The 18987-nt window shown below is 35.8% G+C and overlaps 1 protein-coding gene across 2 annotated transcripts in view; it reads right to left on the reverse strand.

Annotated features, from left to right (window-relative positions):
- The window catches only part of LOC123756480 (constitutive coactivator of peroxisome proliferator-activated receptor gamma), a 66903-nt gene that overhangs the window by 22896 nt on the left and 25020 nt on the right, over positions 1-18987 (reverse strand). For both annotated transcript variants that reach the window (XM_045739665.2, XM_045739664.2), the window contains 2 exons: positions 16621-16732; positions 15352-15550 (listed from right to left, as the gene is read on the reverse strand). In XM_045739665.2, coding sequence (XP_045595621.1) covers positions 15352-15550; positions 16621-16732 — 311 coding nt within the window. The remainder of the gene's footprint in view (positions 1-15351; positions 15551-16620; positions 16733-18987) is intronic.

The raw sequence follows: 18987 nt of genomic DNA on the forward strand, positions 1-18987 counted from the left end.
AGATCTTTACATTGAAGAAAGGTAAATATACGAGCAAAACTTCTCCATGTACACATGAAGTGAATCTGGGTTACAATCTTCACTAATCCAATAATCATGTGAGAAATGCCTTGTATGAAACCTTAATCTATTAATATAAAATTTGACAATGTTGAATTGGGAAGCAGACAATGATACTTGCAACTAATGTTATGGCAACAAAGTAAAAATTTCACCCGAGCTAAATAAAGTATACTTTATTAAGAGGAAATTTTGTCAAGTATTTTAACTAATTTTAAGTTTAGGCCAGAATTAATAGCTCTTGGTAGAGCACTCTAGGCATTGATATTTGTTAATTTGCTTTAACATATCATAATTCTTTATATTCAACATGGCATACTCGTCTGCCTTGCTCTGCCACAGCTCGGCTGCTATGAGGCAGGCTGTTCATGATAATTCAATGATATTAATAACAATTTAATTATTATTTGTAATGACAATGAGGCCTCATTGAATGAACTCGTGTAAATAGTGGATATAATTAAATGGTGGGAAATATATTTTTGCGAGCAGAATTACACAAGCAAGAACAGGTCTTGTGGGGCAAGGCCTGTTCCCTCACGCAAATCTCTGTGTACAAAAGTTTAAAGTATGGTAGCCAATTTGTTTTTATTTCCCGTAATCTACATACATCCTACTATCTTTTAATAGGAAAATACATTTTTGTATTGGGACGGGGTGTTCTGATATAAGGGCAACACGCCAACGTTTAGCAAATAGGAATTGGTACTTTATTTCCCCATAAACTCCATCTATTTTCTATTAACTGTTAGAATTTTTTTGTTTAGATTCATTATTCTTTTGTTTGGGGGATTTTGAAGAGCAAAACCTCTTTTTCAGCTCCTCCAATACCCACATTATGACAACTAGAATTTTTAATGTTATATCTTTGGTTTTCCAACTTAAAAAGAAAAACTAATATTCATGGCACCTTGGGGGCAAACCCATCTTTTGCCCTCTATACAGTATATTGCCAAATTATACCTCTAGAATTTTTAGCTTATTTTCCCCACACGTTTTCTCTAGAATTTCATAAGCTCAAATTATTCATTGAAATTTATAAAAAAGTAAGATACACACAGGAAAAACATTGACCATTGCATTGTAAGAGCATTGAGATCATTGTGAGAATTAACTTCAATAAATGAATGTTAACGTGTGAAGAGTAACCGTCTTGGAGCATATCAAAATGCACAAGGCACCACTGTAAAAAAAAACAGGTCTCTGGGGAAAGTGGCACAAAAATATTTAACCCAGAAAATCTGTGGAGTAGTCAGCAATGACCACACACTTTGACATAACAGTAAACAGAGCAGTAACGCAGGAATGCCATTGAAAAAGTTCAAGGAATAGTCATTTCATTTAGTTATGTTGTTAGGCTTCAACAAAAAAAAAAAAAAATTTAACAAGTGGAACCTTCCACAGGGGTAAAGTAGGTACAATACCAGGGGACACATTATGGTTGTGCATAGAGAAGCCTGCAAGCAGACCATTCATGTAGTAAAATGATTGCCAAGTTGAGTAAGCATGATTTTCAATATGGGCAGCTGTCAAAGTGTTGTTCAAGCATGAATGGAGACTTTTGTAGGGACTGCACAAATTACTAAAGATAATATCGATCCTGGCAGTTTGTAATTTTGGACTTCTTGTTTCTACATATAACCTATAGATTCGGAAAGAACGAAAGGGTCTTGAATCGAGACGAAAGTCTCTAAGATAAAAAGTGCCAAGATGATGAAGGGTTGAGGGCAATTTTGACGAATATGAAAGGCATCCAAAGTCCAGTTTAGACATAACTAAGCAAGTGGCTTCATTAATCTCCAAAATATTGTACATGATAATGAAGATCATCAAGCTTCATATTGTCATACTCTGAAGTCCCACAGGAATTTTAGCAAGTATTGTGCCATTGAAATATACAAGTACAGTACTTTTTTAAATGTCTACAAAAATCAAAGCCAAAAACTTTCTGAAAGGTCTCAAAACTGGGATATACAGCATCTTTTTTTCAGTTATCCCTGAAAATTGGACAAGCATTCCATTTGATTTTTAGTCACCCTGTTTAATTAGCTTCTTAAGGATCAAAATCCACATCTTCCTTAGTTGGCCTCTTTTGATGACCCTGATCTCTGGGTTCATGGGCTTTATTGAATGAAGCTCTAGGATGTCTGAAATGAAATCCCTAATTATGAGATACCCTTTAGATCCCATTTACCATATATTTTGAGTCTCTGACAAACCTTTCCAGATTTAATGTCACCACCTAAACTCAATTAGTATATATGCATAAAAAAATACCCCTCTACCTGTTCATTAATGCTCAAAGAGCAGTCATTGTCACGTGGTGATCATCTAGTGCGATGCGACCATCATCATAGATGATTTGCGCTGTGTCAATATTCAAAACTGCCATTGCCCATACAGTTCTAATACTGTAATTCTCTGACCCCAACAGTCATGGGAGATAAAAATAATTTAGTCAGATGGATGATTGTAGCACTTACCCGAACCAATATAAAGATTGTAGCACTTACCTCAGTCAATATAAAGATTGTAACGGTATATACTTTTTTTTTTTTTTTACATACAATTCCCTACTTTTAAATATATTTCATACAACAAAAATATTGTTTGGCCAAAGCTCTTCTCACAACATAATACAACAAATGTCAGATGTAATGTTGACCACTACCCAGGCCAAAACATGGGTAGATATAATTGTGTGTGTATTTAAACAAAAATTAAATACCAATCTAGCATTTCATAAAAAAAATTGTTTAGTTTATTAAGTATTTTTTTTAGCTTACTCTTCAATATTATTTATAAGCACAAAATCATTTTTATATACTGTATGTTGTGTTTCTAAATGTGCAATAACATTTATCATTTGCTGTAAGAAAAACCCTGAAAATTTGGTGATAAATAGCTAAAAAAAATTACATTTGGAAATCCTGATTATTTTAAAATCTAGAGTGATACGATATAGATTTTGGAGGGTCCACCGTACAATGTATTTTAGCAAACTTATTTCAATGATTAGAATGAGTTTTTTCAGTGTCAGAGTAATTAATAAATGGAATGCTGGTGGAGGCAGATTCTGTACACAGTTTCAAAAGCAGATATGATAGAGCCCAATAGGCTCAAGAACCCGAACACCAATTGATTGACAGTCGAGAGGTGGGGGACCAAAGAACTGAAGCTCAACCCCTGCAATCACAATTAGGCAAGTACAGTAAATTAGACTCATTTTCAACAATTTAATAATACTGCAAATAACTTTCATTGCAAAAAGTTTTCATCAACAGTATACTATGTATATTTATGTACTGTAATGTATTCCTGCGACACCATTTTCATTCTCGGGTTTTATTCCCATTTACCATTCAGATTACAGTAACATTTATAATTATTATATAACTTCTAGGCATCATACAACTTTCAATATCCAAGATATCCAAATTTAACTTTCTTATTTTTCTCAATCACTGTGCACATGTGATCAGAACTGCCACCTTCACTCTCAAATTTTAATTTCATGCACAAACACCTTGAACTGCAATGTAAGAAATTATTCATTGCCATATACAATTACTCCTTCCTTATTAATTTTTTCACTTCTATTCTTTTAACACTACTTTCTCACACTCGACTGTCTCGTGTCCTTTTATCTTTATCTCGCATAAACCTATCACACATCAAACTTTCCTGCTTTAAAAACTTCCACAATTTCCAGCTTTATGTTTCTCATTTTTCTACATTGCAGACATCAATATGAATATGTTTTACTTGTATTTGTAAAACTGAGTCTCACACCTGATTGGGCAGGTGTGAGACTCAGATCTAAGGTCACTTTCACATTTAGTGGGAAGAAGTTTGGTAAGATGGGTCCCCAGCCATCCCCCAACCCTTAAAATGCAGGGAATGATTGGCCGAGGCACAACATAGGGAGTCTGCATGGCCAACACATCCATTCATCTTATTTTACACTTTTCACTAATCCTGTATATGAATTGATTAAACCTATCTGAAACACAAAGGTGAACTAGAGTTTACCACAGCTTTGTCATAATATTAATAACCTAAATAATAGCAGTTTACACACAGGAATCACAATAACGTGATGCATCAATGAACAAATCCACAAGGGACGTGACGAGAATTCGAACCTACGTCTGTAAGCATCCCAGACGTTGCCTTAATCGACTGAGCAACTGCATGGTAAAGAGAGTTGAAACCGAAGTTCTACTGAACTTACTGGATCCTGCAGCCTCTCCGAGACACAAATCAGGGTTTTACACAACTCTCCCATGCACTCGAGCTATGTCAATAGGCTGTTCTACCTCTTCGCCCTTCCTTCATTACACACAGAAATCCCAACTGTGATTTCTGTGTGTAATGAAATCACACAGAAATCACAACCGAAGTTCAGTAGAACTTTGGTTTCATGTCGTAGCTTAGTCGATTAAGGTAATGTCTGGGATGCTCACAGACGTAGGTTCGAATCCTTGTCATGGCCCTTGTTCAATAGCAGTTTGCTAGTGTAACAGCTCTGGATGGAAGTCAACCCCAGGTGAATCAATGTGGCAGTAGAATAAAATAATTAGGACCCATAGATTAGTAGGTACGTAATATTAAATTAGTAAAACCGATAAATGAATGTCCTACACGCTCGGTCACAAGCAATAAGAATGAGTAAGCCCTTGCCTTTAAATACTCAAAATACACAGTGATATATCTATTATTCTAAATTATTACCAATGAAAAATGATACCGAACAATACTTATTGAAGTCATATTATATGAAGAGAAAATTAGTTGCAGAGCATTAACAATGCTCTGCAGTGTTATTAAATAAATAACATTGCAGAGAAGTTTATTTATTTTAAATATCATGAAGGAACCTAAACTTATTATAGATGAAGTATCTCTCTCAAGAGATATTTAAATTTCACTATGATATTCCTGTTCCTTTATCGTGTTTCCATATATTATCAACAGTTACTATTTTATGACTACATATTAACACCTGAAAATAACCATGGAGGCACTTTGAAGCCAAATTTGAGAAAGCTTGCTTGAGCAAAACATTACCCACAATGAATTTTACAATCTCGTATGGTATTTTTTCTTAATACATTAGCCACCAGAAATTAGGATATATGGTTGATGTAACCAAAGTTTTGACAGTGACTAAAGAACTGATGTTTAGGACTAGCAAGTCATGACTGTGTTCACAGCGAATGAGGAGATTCTGGTACTTTTTCTTCCTTGAAACTACTGTAATAATCTTTAACACCACTAAAACAGCTTATTCAAATTAATGCACTGTTTACTGCCTTTCAGATGGCCTCTTCACAGACACGATCATGAAACTAAAATAGACCTCTCACAAGTCACACATGAAAACCATCACCGTGATAACCAAACCATACACCAAAAGATGAGTAGATGCCGACGTTTCAGTCCATCCTGGACCATTATCAAGTCTATTGTGATAATGGTCCAGGACGGACCAAATCGTTGTCATCTCCTTATCTTCCGGTGTGTAGTTTGATCATCATATCTTCAGCCACGTTGTGACTCATCGTCTGCAAAACCATCCCAAGTTTCCAAGACAGTAATTTGGAGAAAGCATAATGAGAAGACACTAAAGACAAGCAAAAAAAGATTGCAGCATACTCGCAATTTAACACAGTGATGTGTTCCTCGAGGCCACGGGTAAAACTGAATCACATAGCATTCTTTTCAATGTCCTATGGAATGCATCTTATTTCTCCAATGACTGATACTTTGACTACATTTTTATTTAAAAAAATGTAGAGACTGCCAAATGTTAAGGAGTATTAACATAGTACAACTCAAATAAATTTACCATTTCTCTGTATAATTCGAGTTTAATAACAGAACACTTTAATCTTTTATAAGAAGTCTTAAGTCATTATTTTAGGTTGAGCCATGGGGAAAGATACGAGGCAAGATTGAAAACTTTGTTTACCGAAGTTCTTTTGGAGGATATCCATCAAGAGGGTGAAATTATGGTTTTGCTCAGCAAGTGTACCCAGAACTTGGGAAATAAGTCGGTATAAATACTCTAATATTACTGACAGCGGCATTTTTAAGGATATCCTTAGACTGGTGCTAAATTGTGCCACGTGGCTGATGACTTGCATCAGCACACATGCTCATGCAAATCTAGGAACCGATTGTATTAAACCAAAAAATAGTTAAATTTCCATCTGAATAGATGCTGACCATATTAATTAAATTCCAGCATGTAGAGTCAGGATTCTACTGCAGGTATATGACAACGAGAAAGATAAACACAGTTGATGTTTTTAAAATGTCATGAATGTGTGTGGAGGAAAACCTACATATGCCACCCTGCTGCACTGCAGGATATGGTATATTACACAAACACATTTATATTTAGTATACACCATTTAATTATTCATAAATTTAACAAACCTTCAATCTAAATAGGGCAGAAAAAAAGTTGTAATGAAAAAATTAACTAAAAAAAATAAAGAGGGTTATACTGATGAAAGCAACCAGAACAAATGGTACATATATATTTAAAAATTATAACAATATAAATAATGTTAATGTTTAAAAATAGTTAATAATTCTTTAAAACAAATTTGTATTGGGTATAATATTTAAAAAGTAAAATAAAATCAATGTACTGTATTACATTTGAGTTTCCATAAAAAAAATAATCTGTTGTACATAACAGAAAAAAGAATCAACATTATACTTTATATGGAATTTGTTTAGGGGAAAGTTGTTTTATTATCCGGTGGACTGCAATGGTATTGCTGCTTTAGACAAAAATGTTTAGAATTCAAGCATTACTTACATCTATTAATGGCACAAAAAAAAAATCCATGCCATTTTTTTCTTAAAAAAAAAAAAAAAAAAAAAGATACCAAATCGTGCACAGTTCGGACACACCTGTACTTTTGGTAAACTGCACCGAAAGATAGGCAAACTAATCATCTGACAATAAGAGAATGGCCTCTAAATCTTTCCAGCATTCAGTGTCAATGATTTCCACCAAAAAGATACTAAGCAGGTTGCGATAACTAAGTGACTGATGAATCACTATGCATTCCATATTCAAAGACCAGACCCTTAGCACCGAGTGCACAACCTAGAGCCAAAAATATTGGAACAAAGGGAAAAAAGTTATTATACTGACTGGCTGATATCAATTAACACTAATCAATTGAGATGTGCACAAAGCATACATTCACATGTTGTTATTCTGGTGTCTAGCAGAGAGAGAAATAAAAATAATCACTAAAAAAAAAAGGTGGTGGTGCCAAAGGTGGTTGTTAATAAAAGCAATTTCACGGTGTTTCTTAATCCACATAGTCTAAGAAAATGAGGAGTATTCTTACGAAATTTCCTCCTATGGCCTCTCGTGCTATGAGGGCGTGTACATTCTGGAAAATATTCACAGGAAATTACTGTAACGTGGCACTGAAGAGGGGCTATTCTAAGCCATGGAACACTGGTTACATTTAAAAATGCTCAACTGCAGCTGGCTTGTGTTCAGCCATTCTGCCTCAAGCAATACCATACAAAGATTAAAATGGAATTAAAAGAATAAATTACAAAAGGTTTGTCCTGAACCTTTCACTGAAAATAAATCATCTCATTTATTAGGTTACCTTCAAAGAAAAAGATTAATACTGTATAAACATATTAATTTTACAAATAGTGTGTGGCCAAGTTGAAGCATGCCAGTTGCCTGGCTGCTTAAGGTTGTGCAGCTGGGAAACTTAAAGGTGCAAATTAAGTCAAGGCAAGAAAAAGTGAACAAGGCATAAAAACACACAAAATATTACCCATTTATACACAGAAGGAAACCCACAAAGAACACCTACCATATGGGATTTAGAGTCATCTGTAAAGCATAAGGAACTTGATAGATCAACATGAGCATTATGGGCCTACCAAAAAACAAGGCAGACATTGTGGACATAGTAGAAGCTCACTCAGACCTGTTCAGTTTCTTGCTATTTCATTCTCACCAATTGTTTGACAAACTTTAGGTCATCATTTCATATATCGAGATTTCATAAAAACAAGGAATGAAATTCTGGAAGTATTTAAGCTTTTTGTCAAGATCTATACTAAACACTTAGTAAGCATCAGATTTACAGTTATTGGAATGAAGCATATTTCAAACAGAACAGAGTCTGGTCAGCTTTTATATGCAAAGCTGGAGTAATACAATACACAACAAGTAAGGCATTATCATACATGTGAAACCTTGCTCAGCTCAAATGCAGAATATCTCAAGCTTTCCCTAGAGATTATCTAAATTTCTATACAGTTCCAGATATTGTTTTCTCATTGTTGCAAAGAAGCTTGTTTGGCTTATCGAGGTCCCTCAAGTTAACTTCCAACCTTACCTAGGATGCAACCCACAACAGTTGGCCAACTTCCAAGTACCTGTTTACTGCTAGAACAGAGGCACTTAGTATATGTAAAAAAAAAAAAAAAAAAAAAAAAAAAAAAAAAAAAAAAAGGCCAAGTCTCACACAGCCAGGGTATCAAACTAAGAATATGTAATCATCACCATCACTACAACGCTTCTTACTTTAATGGGACAGGAAAGGCATCAGCCAAGAAGAAACAAGACACAAAGATTAAAAGATTTCCCAAAATGACACCCTATCTATTTGCCATGTGTTCTATACAACATATCGAAGAAAAATGCAGAAAAAAGAAAATATACAGTTGTGATAATACCCATTTTCATGGTCATTATTACATTAATATGGTCTTCCAGTGTCAGGGACAAGGAAACTGTTAGGCTTATCAAGGTCCCCAAACCAATATTTATTGCTTGGTATACCCAGACCCTCTGTTGTGAGCCGATGACTGCAGTGAATATAATGAAAATGCCCCTTTCTTGGCAACCCTCAATAGCTTCCCAAAGCTCAAGGAACTAGTACCATAAGATCTTTCAATCATGCCAAATCCCTGTGATTTAAAAAAAAAATAGCCTACAAAGAACCAGAACCAAAATCTAGTTCTCATTAGATTTTGGCGAGGGAAGCTTGTAGATCAAAGATCAATTCAAAATTGAGGAAATGCCCATGAAATGTCATGTGTAAAATAAATTAAAAAAAGAACCAAAACAACACCCATAGCCAAACTATGTTCAAATCATAGAGACAATGCAGGCAAAGTTCAGGCTCCCACACAACTCTGACCAACCACCTTGTAATCTGGGGGGCAGTTCAACACCAGACGGAGGCAGTACCGCAGGCAGAGCAGAGCTGCAGGTGGCAGGGAAAGGGAAGCCAACCAAGAATCCCAAATTAGACCAACCAAATCCAAACCTGCGATGAAATTACTTCCTCCACTTCACTAGGAACCTGAACCCGGCAAGCAAGGAAAGAACTAAATCCCTAACTTGCAGTCACACAGACTGGCTGGGAGCTCAAACCAGCCAGTCGTCAAAGCAGTTAAACACGAATCCCCAAGAGATATACCTGGTAACTACCCGTGCCAACATGGGGTCAGAACAAGGTGCTCCTGCCACTACACCACTATTACATGGCCTTAGATGCCATAGAAGACAAAGTGCTAATGTTTGTATAAATTTGTATAAATCTTCGTATAAAGATTTTGCAAATGCTTTCGACAAATGTGATCATGATGTTATGGCACATAAAATGCATACAAAAGGAATTACTGGCAAAGTGGGGCAGTGGATCTTTAACTTCTTAACAAAGAGAACCCAGAGTAATAGTCAACAAAGTAAAATCCAAATTCATCTACTGTGAATAGCTCAGTCCCAAAGGGTACTGTACTTGCTGTTACTTTTCCTCATCCTTATGTCAGACATAGACAAGGATACAAACTATAGTACTGTATCATCCTCCGCAGATGACACTAGAATTTTCACAAGAATAGACAATAGAGAAGACAGCAAACCTCGAATCTGATGTTAATCATGTCTTTCCAATAGCCACAGAAAATAATATAATGTTTAGTCAGGATAAGTTCTAATTACTGTACTATAGAAAAAATTAAAATATCAAAGCAGAAACCACATATAAAACACAGTCAAACAATGCAATTGAAAGAAAATGCAATGTAAAAGATTTAGAAGTTATGTCAACAGACCATACTTTTAAAGAACACAAAGTTGCTGTGACAAATGCAAGAAAAATGACAGGTTGGATAACAAGAACTTTCGAAACACGAGATGTCATGCTAATGAAATACTTTTTAAGACATTAGTGGCCTCTACAGTGGAATATTGTTGCACACTAACAACCCCATTCAAAGCTGGAGAAATTGCTGACCCCTATAAACGTCAAAGGCCCATGGCTTTTCAACCCCTTCACATACAGGGCATAATTGGCCGACCTCTCGCAGTGTTCAAAATAACTCGACAAGCGCCTTCAAAGGATACCTAGTCAACCAGGCTGCGACTCTTAAATCGGGTTGTGAGCAGCTGTATCGAACAGCCTGGTTGATCAGACCAGGAACCAGGAGGCCTGGTTAGAGACCTGCCCGCAAGGATTTTTATCCCTAGAATCATCAACGGGTAGTCAACAGGTAGCCAGATTTAAGCTGAATGGAAAAACCCTGAAGCAGCTTACTTGATGACCTACAAGAATTAGAGACTGACTGAACATAAGTCTTCATTACTGACGAGATGTTGGTAGACTTATTGTTATGTACAAGGCCAACATTCTCAAAATGCCTCAAAGTTGTCCATCAACAGCCTCATGTTGGAAGTGCCTTTCTCTAGAGTATCACTCCATCAGTGATCGTTCATTCCTAGACCAACTCTCACCTGGAACTTACTTGCTCAACACATTGATAAGCGGGATATCAAGTTAACCAACTGAATGAAGGTTCTGGCACACAACTGGCCTCTGGGCTCATCCTGTTCCTTATATATTAGTTACTTAGCATTAGTTAGTTATTCCTAAAGGATAATATCAGTCCTGTTCATACCATGAAAATATGGAGAATGCATACTGGCCAAAGCTAAATGTATGGAGGTTAACTTGGGGACCCCCTTTATCATTAGTCTTTTCCCATATTGCTATACTATTTATTCTTGGCTGATGCCTTGCCACCCTATAGAAGTAGGAAATAGGGTGATAATGAAAATATGAATATTTTATGCAATAACCTGATTAGTAAAAATGACTTTATATGTGAAACCTTGAGAAATGCTACATTATGCACAAATACTGTATAGCTAAAATAATAAGCTATAACTTTTGTTCAGGTAACTATGTAGTTCTTTGATGACTGTAAGAGCTTACTTTACTAGACAATTAGGCACATTAATTGTTGTTTTTAGTTATTTGGTAACTAATCAATAATGAATAATAACTGCAACTGTCTGAATAAACATATAATTTACTGAATGTGCATACCAATCCCTGAACACAAATCAAAAACTGAGAAGGCAAAGAATTATTAAATAAATCCACTGATTGATTAAATGCATTTATAAGTGAATTATTTATTAAAATCAATAAAAGAGGAAATACTTCAATTGGTTAATGAAAAAGCATATCCATCACTAGATGATTTCGCTACATCACCCACTACTCGTCTAAAGCAAAACAAAAACCGCTGAGTTAAGGTTACACAACTACTGATGTGCAGACTTGACTTATCACCATTCTCTCACACACACACACAATGACCCTTCATTCAGAAAATTAGAAAATGGGTAACTTTTGTTACAATTTATGTTAAAGAAAAGAACATTTTTCCTTTACATAAATGAAAGCTTACACTCAATATGCAAGATTTTATAGTGAAGCAGCAAACTCCATATCCGGCAAGGTGTTAGCTGTTTGAGCCCACAAGTGTGTATGACCAGTCCTAAGAATACCACATATGTAGAGGTGTAACACCTTGCCAACTCTCTACCTACCATAGAAAGCACTTCCTTTCTGTATCAGATAGTATCAAATCTGTACCTTTAAAAAGGTACCTTCTGTACCTGTCTGTATCAAAACAGATGGTCATGGTATTACCCCAACACTTTGGTATAATCATTAGAAAGCTCTACATTACTGCCAGCAATTCTTTTGCTAATCATTAATTCACTTTACCATACTGTAGGCTTCAAATATTATCTATTAAAATAAAATTGGGCTGATCTTTTAAAACCTTATACCATTCCTTAGTAGAAAATGTTTTTGAGAGAAACCAGGTATTCCGAGAGATTAGCCTGTGATCATCCAATACATTCTAAGAGTAGACCAGACTCTTGTCGTCCTGGACTTGAGAATGGTCCAGGACGGACCGAAACGTCATCATCCCTTCACCTTCTAGTGTGTGGTCTGGTCAACATACTTTAGCCACGTTATTGTGACTCATTGCCTGCACATTCTAAGAGTAATGTGTTAATACTGTAACAAATACTGCAAGGGAGGTTATAGTTAATAATTCTGTAACCTAAAACGTATAACTTTTCCACTGTGTTCCCAAGTAAACGATTTCCTAGATTAAATATGTTTCATTGGCTTTTATCACACCGATTTATTTGGAGCTGTGTCAGCAATATAGGAGCCACAAGATTTATACCAGATTCCACCGACTGCCAATTTGCTAGTTACAAGAAGTTCTTTTTCAACACCGCCTTTGGATTGGACAAAAAATTAGTTAACAAAAACTACACACGATACTCTCCCAGTGATCGGGCAGTTCCCATAAAATGTAATTATGTAACCTCTTGGTCATATGTCGAGAGAAAAAAAAAAAAAAAAAAAAAGGTATGATAGTTGACTGAAAAAAATAATTTGTTTTCAACTAATCATAAGTCGTTGAACATTAAAGCAAAATACAAGCAACACACAAGAGATTTATGCTGCTTTGTAAATGTCATGCTACAGATCATGAGCCACACAAAAATCTTTATAAGTGCTGTAATAAGTAATTTCTAACTGGTTCAAAAACACTCATTATCAACACATCAACGTGAATTAATATTTTTTAAAATCCAAGATATTAAATGAAATACACAGATTTGTCCAATTGTATATCAATTGATGCTTCCATCTATATAAAAAAAAGTAGTGAAAGTCCACTTCCTATGCAATTCTTTAGTACCTCCCTTTAGTAGATAAGGCAGACAAGAATGTTACCAACTAACTAGTGCTTGTAACATAACACTAGATTGAAGAGCTCCCAGGAATTTGGAAATGCTAATTTAGTTTCAATATTAACAAAGGGGCACACATGAAGCATTAAACTATAGACCGGTGTTATTAGCATGAATCTCATGCAAAATTCATGAAAATATTATCAGCATAAGAATAATAGAAAAATTGGAGACAGCAAATTTTTGTGACAAGAAGGGTAACATGGATACAGACAGGAAAAATGCTTCCCAACAAACTTTATTCAATTCTATGATAGGGTTGCCAAAATAATGCAAGAGAACACATCACGTTCCTAAACTAAAATGCCGTAAATTTTTTGAGGCATTGCAGCCGCTTTCTACAATGGGCCTGTCCCAGCTGGATTACTTGTGGACATCAAATGGGGACTGGTTTGAGTGCTATGCTTATGAAGAAAACCCACTTGATACATGACTGTAATTGGCTTCCCCTGGCTGAGTTCCCTGGGAGCAGAAGAGGATAGAAAAGCCGGTGAAGCAATCTGAATGGTGTGCAGACACTGGAGCCATATATTCTAATTGGAAAATTTTGATTGGTCACTTACCAAGAATCTTGTCAATACATTAGACCCAAGTTTTGTCCATGTGAAAACATTTCTGAACAAGCATAGGACATCAGAAATGAGAACAGGACAATTCAAATCCATATAAGATTCCAATACCTAATCAGCAAATAAAAATTTTCAGTACAAGACGAACAACGCAATATACACTTAATGGTCACCTCGATCCAAACACATAGGGGCCTGGTAGCCTGGTGGATAGCGCGCAGGACTCGTAATTCTGTGGCGCGGGTTCGATTCCTGCACTAGGCAGAAACAAATGGGTAGTTTCTTTCACCCTGAATGCCCCTGTTACCTAGCAGTAAATAGGTATCTGGGAGTTAGTCAGCTGTCACGGGCTGCTTCCTGGGGTGTGTGTGTGTGGTGTGGAGAAAAAATAGTAGTAGTAGTAGTAGTAGTAGTAGTAGTAGTTAGAAACAGTTAATTGACAGTTGAGAGGCGGGCCGAAAGAGCAAAGCTCAACCCCCCGCAAACACAACTAGGTGAATACATACCAGCCACTTTGTCAAACACATGAACTGCTTTTCACTGTTTTTCACTTTTCATTATGTGCAATCTTGTAGGGATTTGAAGTGGCCACAATACAAGGATAATAAAAAATCAGCCCGATATGGCCGACAAAGAAATTCGAGAATAAAAAAAAACAAAAAAACTGGGAGCTCTCAACCATTCTACTATAACCACTAGTGCTAGCACAGCATTTAGGATAGTTTGAATGAAGGCACCAATGGTAGTGAACGTGGTATCGTGGTACAGTACCAAACTATGCCAGCAGACTAGAAGAATTTGCATGGAATTACAGTACAGTATTTAAACTGAATACTGTACTCCAAAAATGAATAAAAATTTTAAATTTTAATTAATTTTCCACTTACAACGGTTAACAGCTTGTCAGCTTTCATTGGAAGAACACAGGCTAACCAGGTTTACTGTCTCAGGAGTTGTGCAAGAAATTCTGGGCCACAAAAAATTTTCATTAACAATAAGTTCTGTATGATCTTTAGCGCATTAACTGCTTTTATGGCAAGCATACACAGGGTCATAAGGAATGCAAAAATCACCAACTACAATTTTTCTAATTATAGAATTTGAACATTGCCATCTATGACTGCTTAACTTTCACACTACACTGTTCACGCACTTATATAACAAGTCAAGATGAGGGAGCTCACGTATAAAACACTACAGCACAAATGAGGATACAAAGACTACTACATATCACAAGACAAAAATATATAAAAAACAGATATGTTATTAAAATCACACAATAAAAAGGAAATTAATTTTCTAACATGCCTCAATTTACAGAAAATCACTGCCCATGGAAAGCACAGGGCTGTCTAAGACCCCATTAAACAGGTGAATGGAGTTTTAAAAGACATTACAAATTAACTTCCATGAAAAAGGAACAAAACAGTGGGAAAATCCAGAATTATATACATGTATAACTAACTGCAAACACTACAAACAGGGAGGGGAACTGTTTCTATTAGGAATAAATGATGGGTGACCCCCTATTATGAGAAGCAATTAATGATACGACTACCTGCATCTCCACATTACTTTTACCTTTAACTGATTTCTGCAATATTCTGTAGATCTTGGCCCGTAGTGGCTGGAAGGCTATGGCACCAGATGGCAGGTTAGAAGAATAGTCTTCCAGGGTGGTTGATGATTCATATGCCTCCCCCCTCAATATTGTATATAAATGACGGCCCAGTTCAGAATCTATGTGGCGTAAACGAACTCTTTCCATGATATCCAATCCCTAAAAAGGATCAGTATTAATGATAGATGTAAAGGAAAAATACAAAATTAAACACAATATTCAAACATGTATAATATAAATTAGCATTTCAAGTCTAATGTAGTTTAACGGCAATATTCAGGACAGGTGAGTGTGTGCAAGATAAAAATTGTGCTTAAATCAAGGTCAGTATTTTTTCCTTTTAGCTACATAACAGTATTATATTGCCCACTCTAATAATTAAATATGCCACATGAACACAAATTTAAATGGCAGATATACATAATAAATATGGATGGAAATGAGACGAAAGTTATAATGGCTGTTAGGTGGAGCCACAATAATGGAGAAGGGTCGAAGCCCTGAGTAATTTTCACTACACATCATTACTACTCTACAAGTAAATCTAACTTAAATTAACCCAACCCATCCCAACATACCTACCCTAAACTAAACCTACCTACCCTAACCTAAACTAACCTACCATAAAGTAACCTACCTACCCTCACCTAAACTAAACTAACCTAACCCAAATAATAAATAAATAAATTTTATATATTGTATGAAAACAATGTGTGACGTAACTATGACATCATAATTTTAGCCCAGTTAAGTTTTTAAATTCTATTGCTACAATGATTTATCTCGCTTCAGTAAAAATTATTCAGATATTTACGTATTCAAATACACACTCATGCAGCATTAAATATTAATCATTAGATTAGGCAACAACAAGAGTCAATCATTTAGGCTCTTTGCATACAGAACCAGAGTAAGGCCAATGTACTAGTAGTACAGTGTGTACTCTAGTACACAAATATAATTAGGGTATCACCTAGTACAATATATCATACATTCCAAACAATGGAAAAGAGAATACAAAAGTGGGTTCAATCACTAAGTTACAGTACTATAATAATAATAATCAGAATAAAGAAAATATAACACTAGAAAAAGGAACAGGAGTCAAGTTCCATGGCCAAGTTAATGAAAAATGCACCGTTATGAAGCTCTAATGCATAACAAAAATTTAATTATCAAATTTTGCCCTAAAATTTAGCTGTTAAAATTACAATAGCATAATTAATTACCGATGTGTCTTCGCTTCTCTCAGTGAACTCGTCAGGCCCATCAATATCCAACTGATACATCTTTATGCCCTCTGCCAGGAGATGTGCCCGACCTTCATCTCGGAACACTACCCTGTGCCAATAATATTATCAGATAAGAGCAGAAAACCTTACAGAACACAAATATATACCAAACACAAAACAAATAATATATTACATGAATACACAAAGTACACAGTACACAATTATACAAATGGTGCAGTCTCCGTGGCGTAGTGGTAAAGCACTCGCCCGGCACTTCATGAGCACTGTGGCCTGGGTTCATATCCTGACCGGGGAGGATTGACTGGGCGCTAATCCTGGACAGTACGCCTCTGTTCACGCAGCAGTGAATGGGTACCTGGTTGTTAAACGACTTGGCAGCTTGTATTCTAGGGAAAAATTGGGATTAAGGACTTGCCCGAAATGCTATGCGTGTTAGTGGCTTTACAAGAATGTAAGAACTCTTGTAAATATAAAAAAACAAAAACGTTTAAACTATCACATTTAGATATAGAATTGTACATCTGGCATGGAATTTTTAAATTTCAGCCAAGTCTAACTTAGCAGCAAGAAATAAAGCAAGTCCTGCCTACCCTGCAAAAGTGAAAATTTGGAAACCTGTGTAATTAATGGTAGCGAATCAAAATCCCTAACTGGGACAAGAAAATGGGGGCCTCCCAAGGGAGGCCAGTTTAATTATCAATCTTGAACAAAGGAGCACAACACATATCTCCCACTCACAGATGAAGATCCTTCAGCATAGAAACAAACCCAAATCAAATGACAACCATAAATCCATCTCGGTAAACTTTTGGCAGTAACTCCTAAATCCGAAAGAAAGTCCAGGGACCAAGCATAATTCTGACATTGTAATGGCGATATATATTTTTCACTGGTTAGAGAGAACCCTTGTATAAATGTATCTACTATTAGCTGTGGCTATTATCTCTGCTTTAAGTTTGAAAAGTTATGCTCGAGGGTGGTGGTTCTTATAAAAAAACAGCACCCCAAGTATTTTCCAAGGAAAACACATGATTGAAGTAACTATCAGGCTATAAATGTTTTCAATGTACTGAACATCATTTAAATACAAAAAAATAAGCATAGGCCTACTCACCAAGGAATTTGATGTATTTTAGTTAAGAAATACAATAGAAAATTGAGATGCATTTTCCACAACATTGATTTTTTGTTGATATGTGTCATTTCCTTTTCTCTAATCAGAAAAGCAATGATTTTATATTTACCAGTAATCATTATAGCACTCATATTAGTAAAGGAATCTTGAAAAGAAATTAATTACTTCCAACAGGCTTAGAATTACTTCATAAGGTGGAGCTTTCCTCTACAACCACCAAGCATCTGCAGCTACCAGGCACAAACTACTATACTGAATGGTCATGTTTGGACAAATGTTTCAGGATGATGAAACTAGATTTCTAATCCATTTGACAAAAATCATGAATCGCAGTGAACTAACTTTTTTCACCATTTGACTATCTTGAGGTTATCTTCAGATGATTTCGGGGCTTAGTATTCCCACGGCCCGGTTCTTGACCAAGCCTCCTTTTTGTTACACACCCCCAGGAAGCAAGCCGTAGCAGCTGTCTAACTCCCAGGTACCTATATACTGCTAGGTGAACAAGTGCATCAGGATGAAAGAAACTCTGCCCATTTGTTTCCGCCTTCACCGGGGATCGAACCCGGAACCATAGGACTACGAATCCAGAGCACTGTTCACTCAGCCATCAGGCCCCTGTAGGTTAGGTTAGGTTAATTTAAATACTGTATAACAAACAAAAAAAAAACAATATCTATACAGTATAGCAGATTCCGTCTAAACAACTGATCAAACCCAACAACTAACTCCCTCTGATATTTATAGATTTCTAACAAAATCCAGAATTTCAGAGGGAAATGAGATGAAACCTAAATCACTGGTTCTCAGAGTAATTTCAATCTTATCTTGTTTTTGCTAATCTTGTTTTTTTTTTTTTTATCTCTAAACATTTAACAAAACGAGGGCATGTGTAACATCTGTGTGTTCTTTTTGAGTGTGCAGTCTGACCTCTCATTACTTAAATATTTTCAATAGACTTTCTTCTGATACTATATATATATACATGTAGCATTATTTCTAAGTTGAAGATAGGTTGTGTAGCAAGAGTAGCATTGGAACATCAGGCAAGGGTAAGAGGAACTTCCTAACTTTGAGTAAGGTGAAGTTATTAAAGGCAGGTGAACGAGGCTGGAAATGCAAGTAGCTGGCAGAGGAGTATGCATTACAAATAGCACCACCGTTAGTGTTGTTTCCGACAAAACGTAAAGGAAGCCGATCATATACAG

The sequence above is a fragment of the Procambarus clarkii genome, chromosome 25, assembly GCF_040958095.1.
Source record: "Procambarus clarkii isolate CNS0578487 chromosome 25, FALCON_Pclarkii_2.0, whole genome shotgun sequence".
In the NCBI taxonomy this organism is placed as follows: domain Eukaryota; kingdom Metazoa; phylum Arthropoda; class Malacostraca; order Decapoda; family Cambaridae; genus Procambarus; species Procambarus clarkii.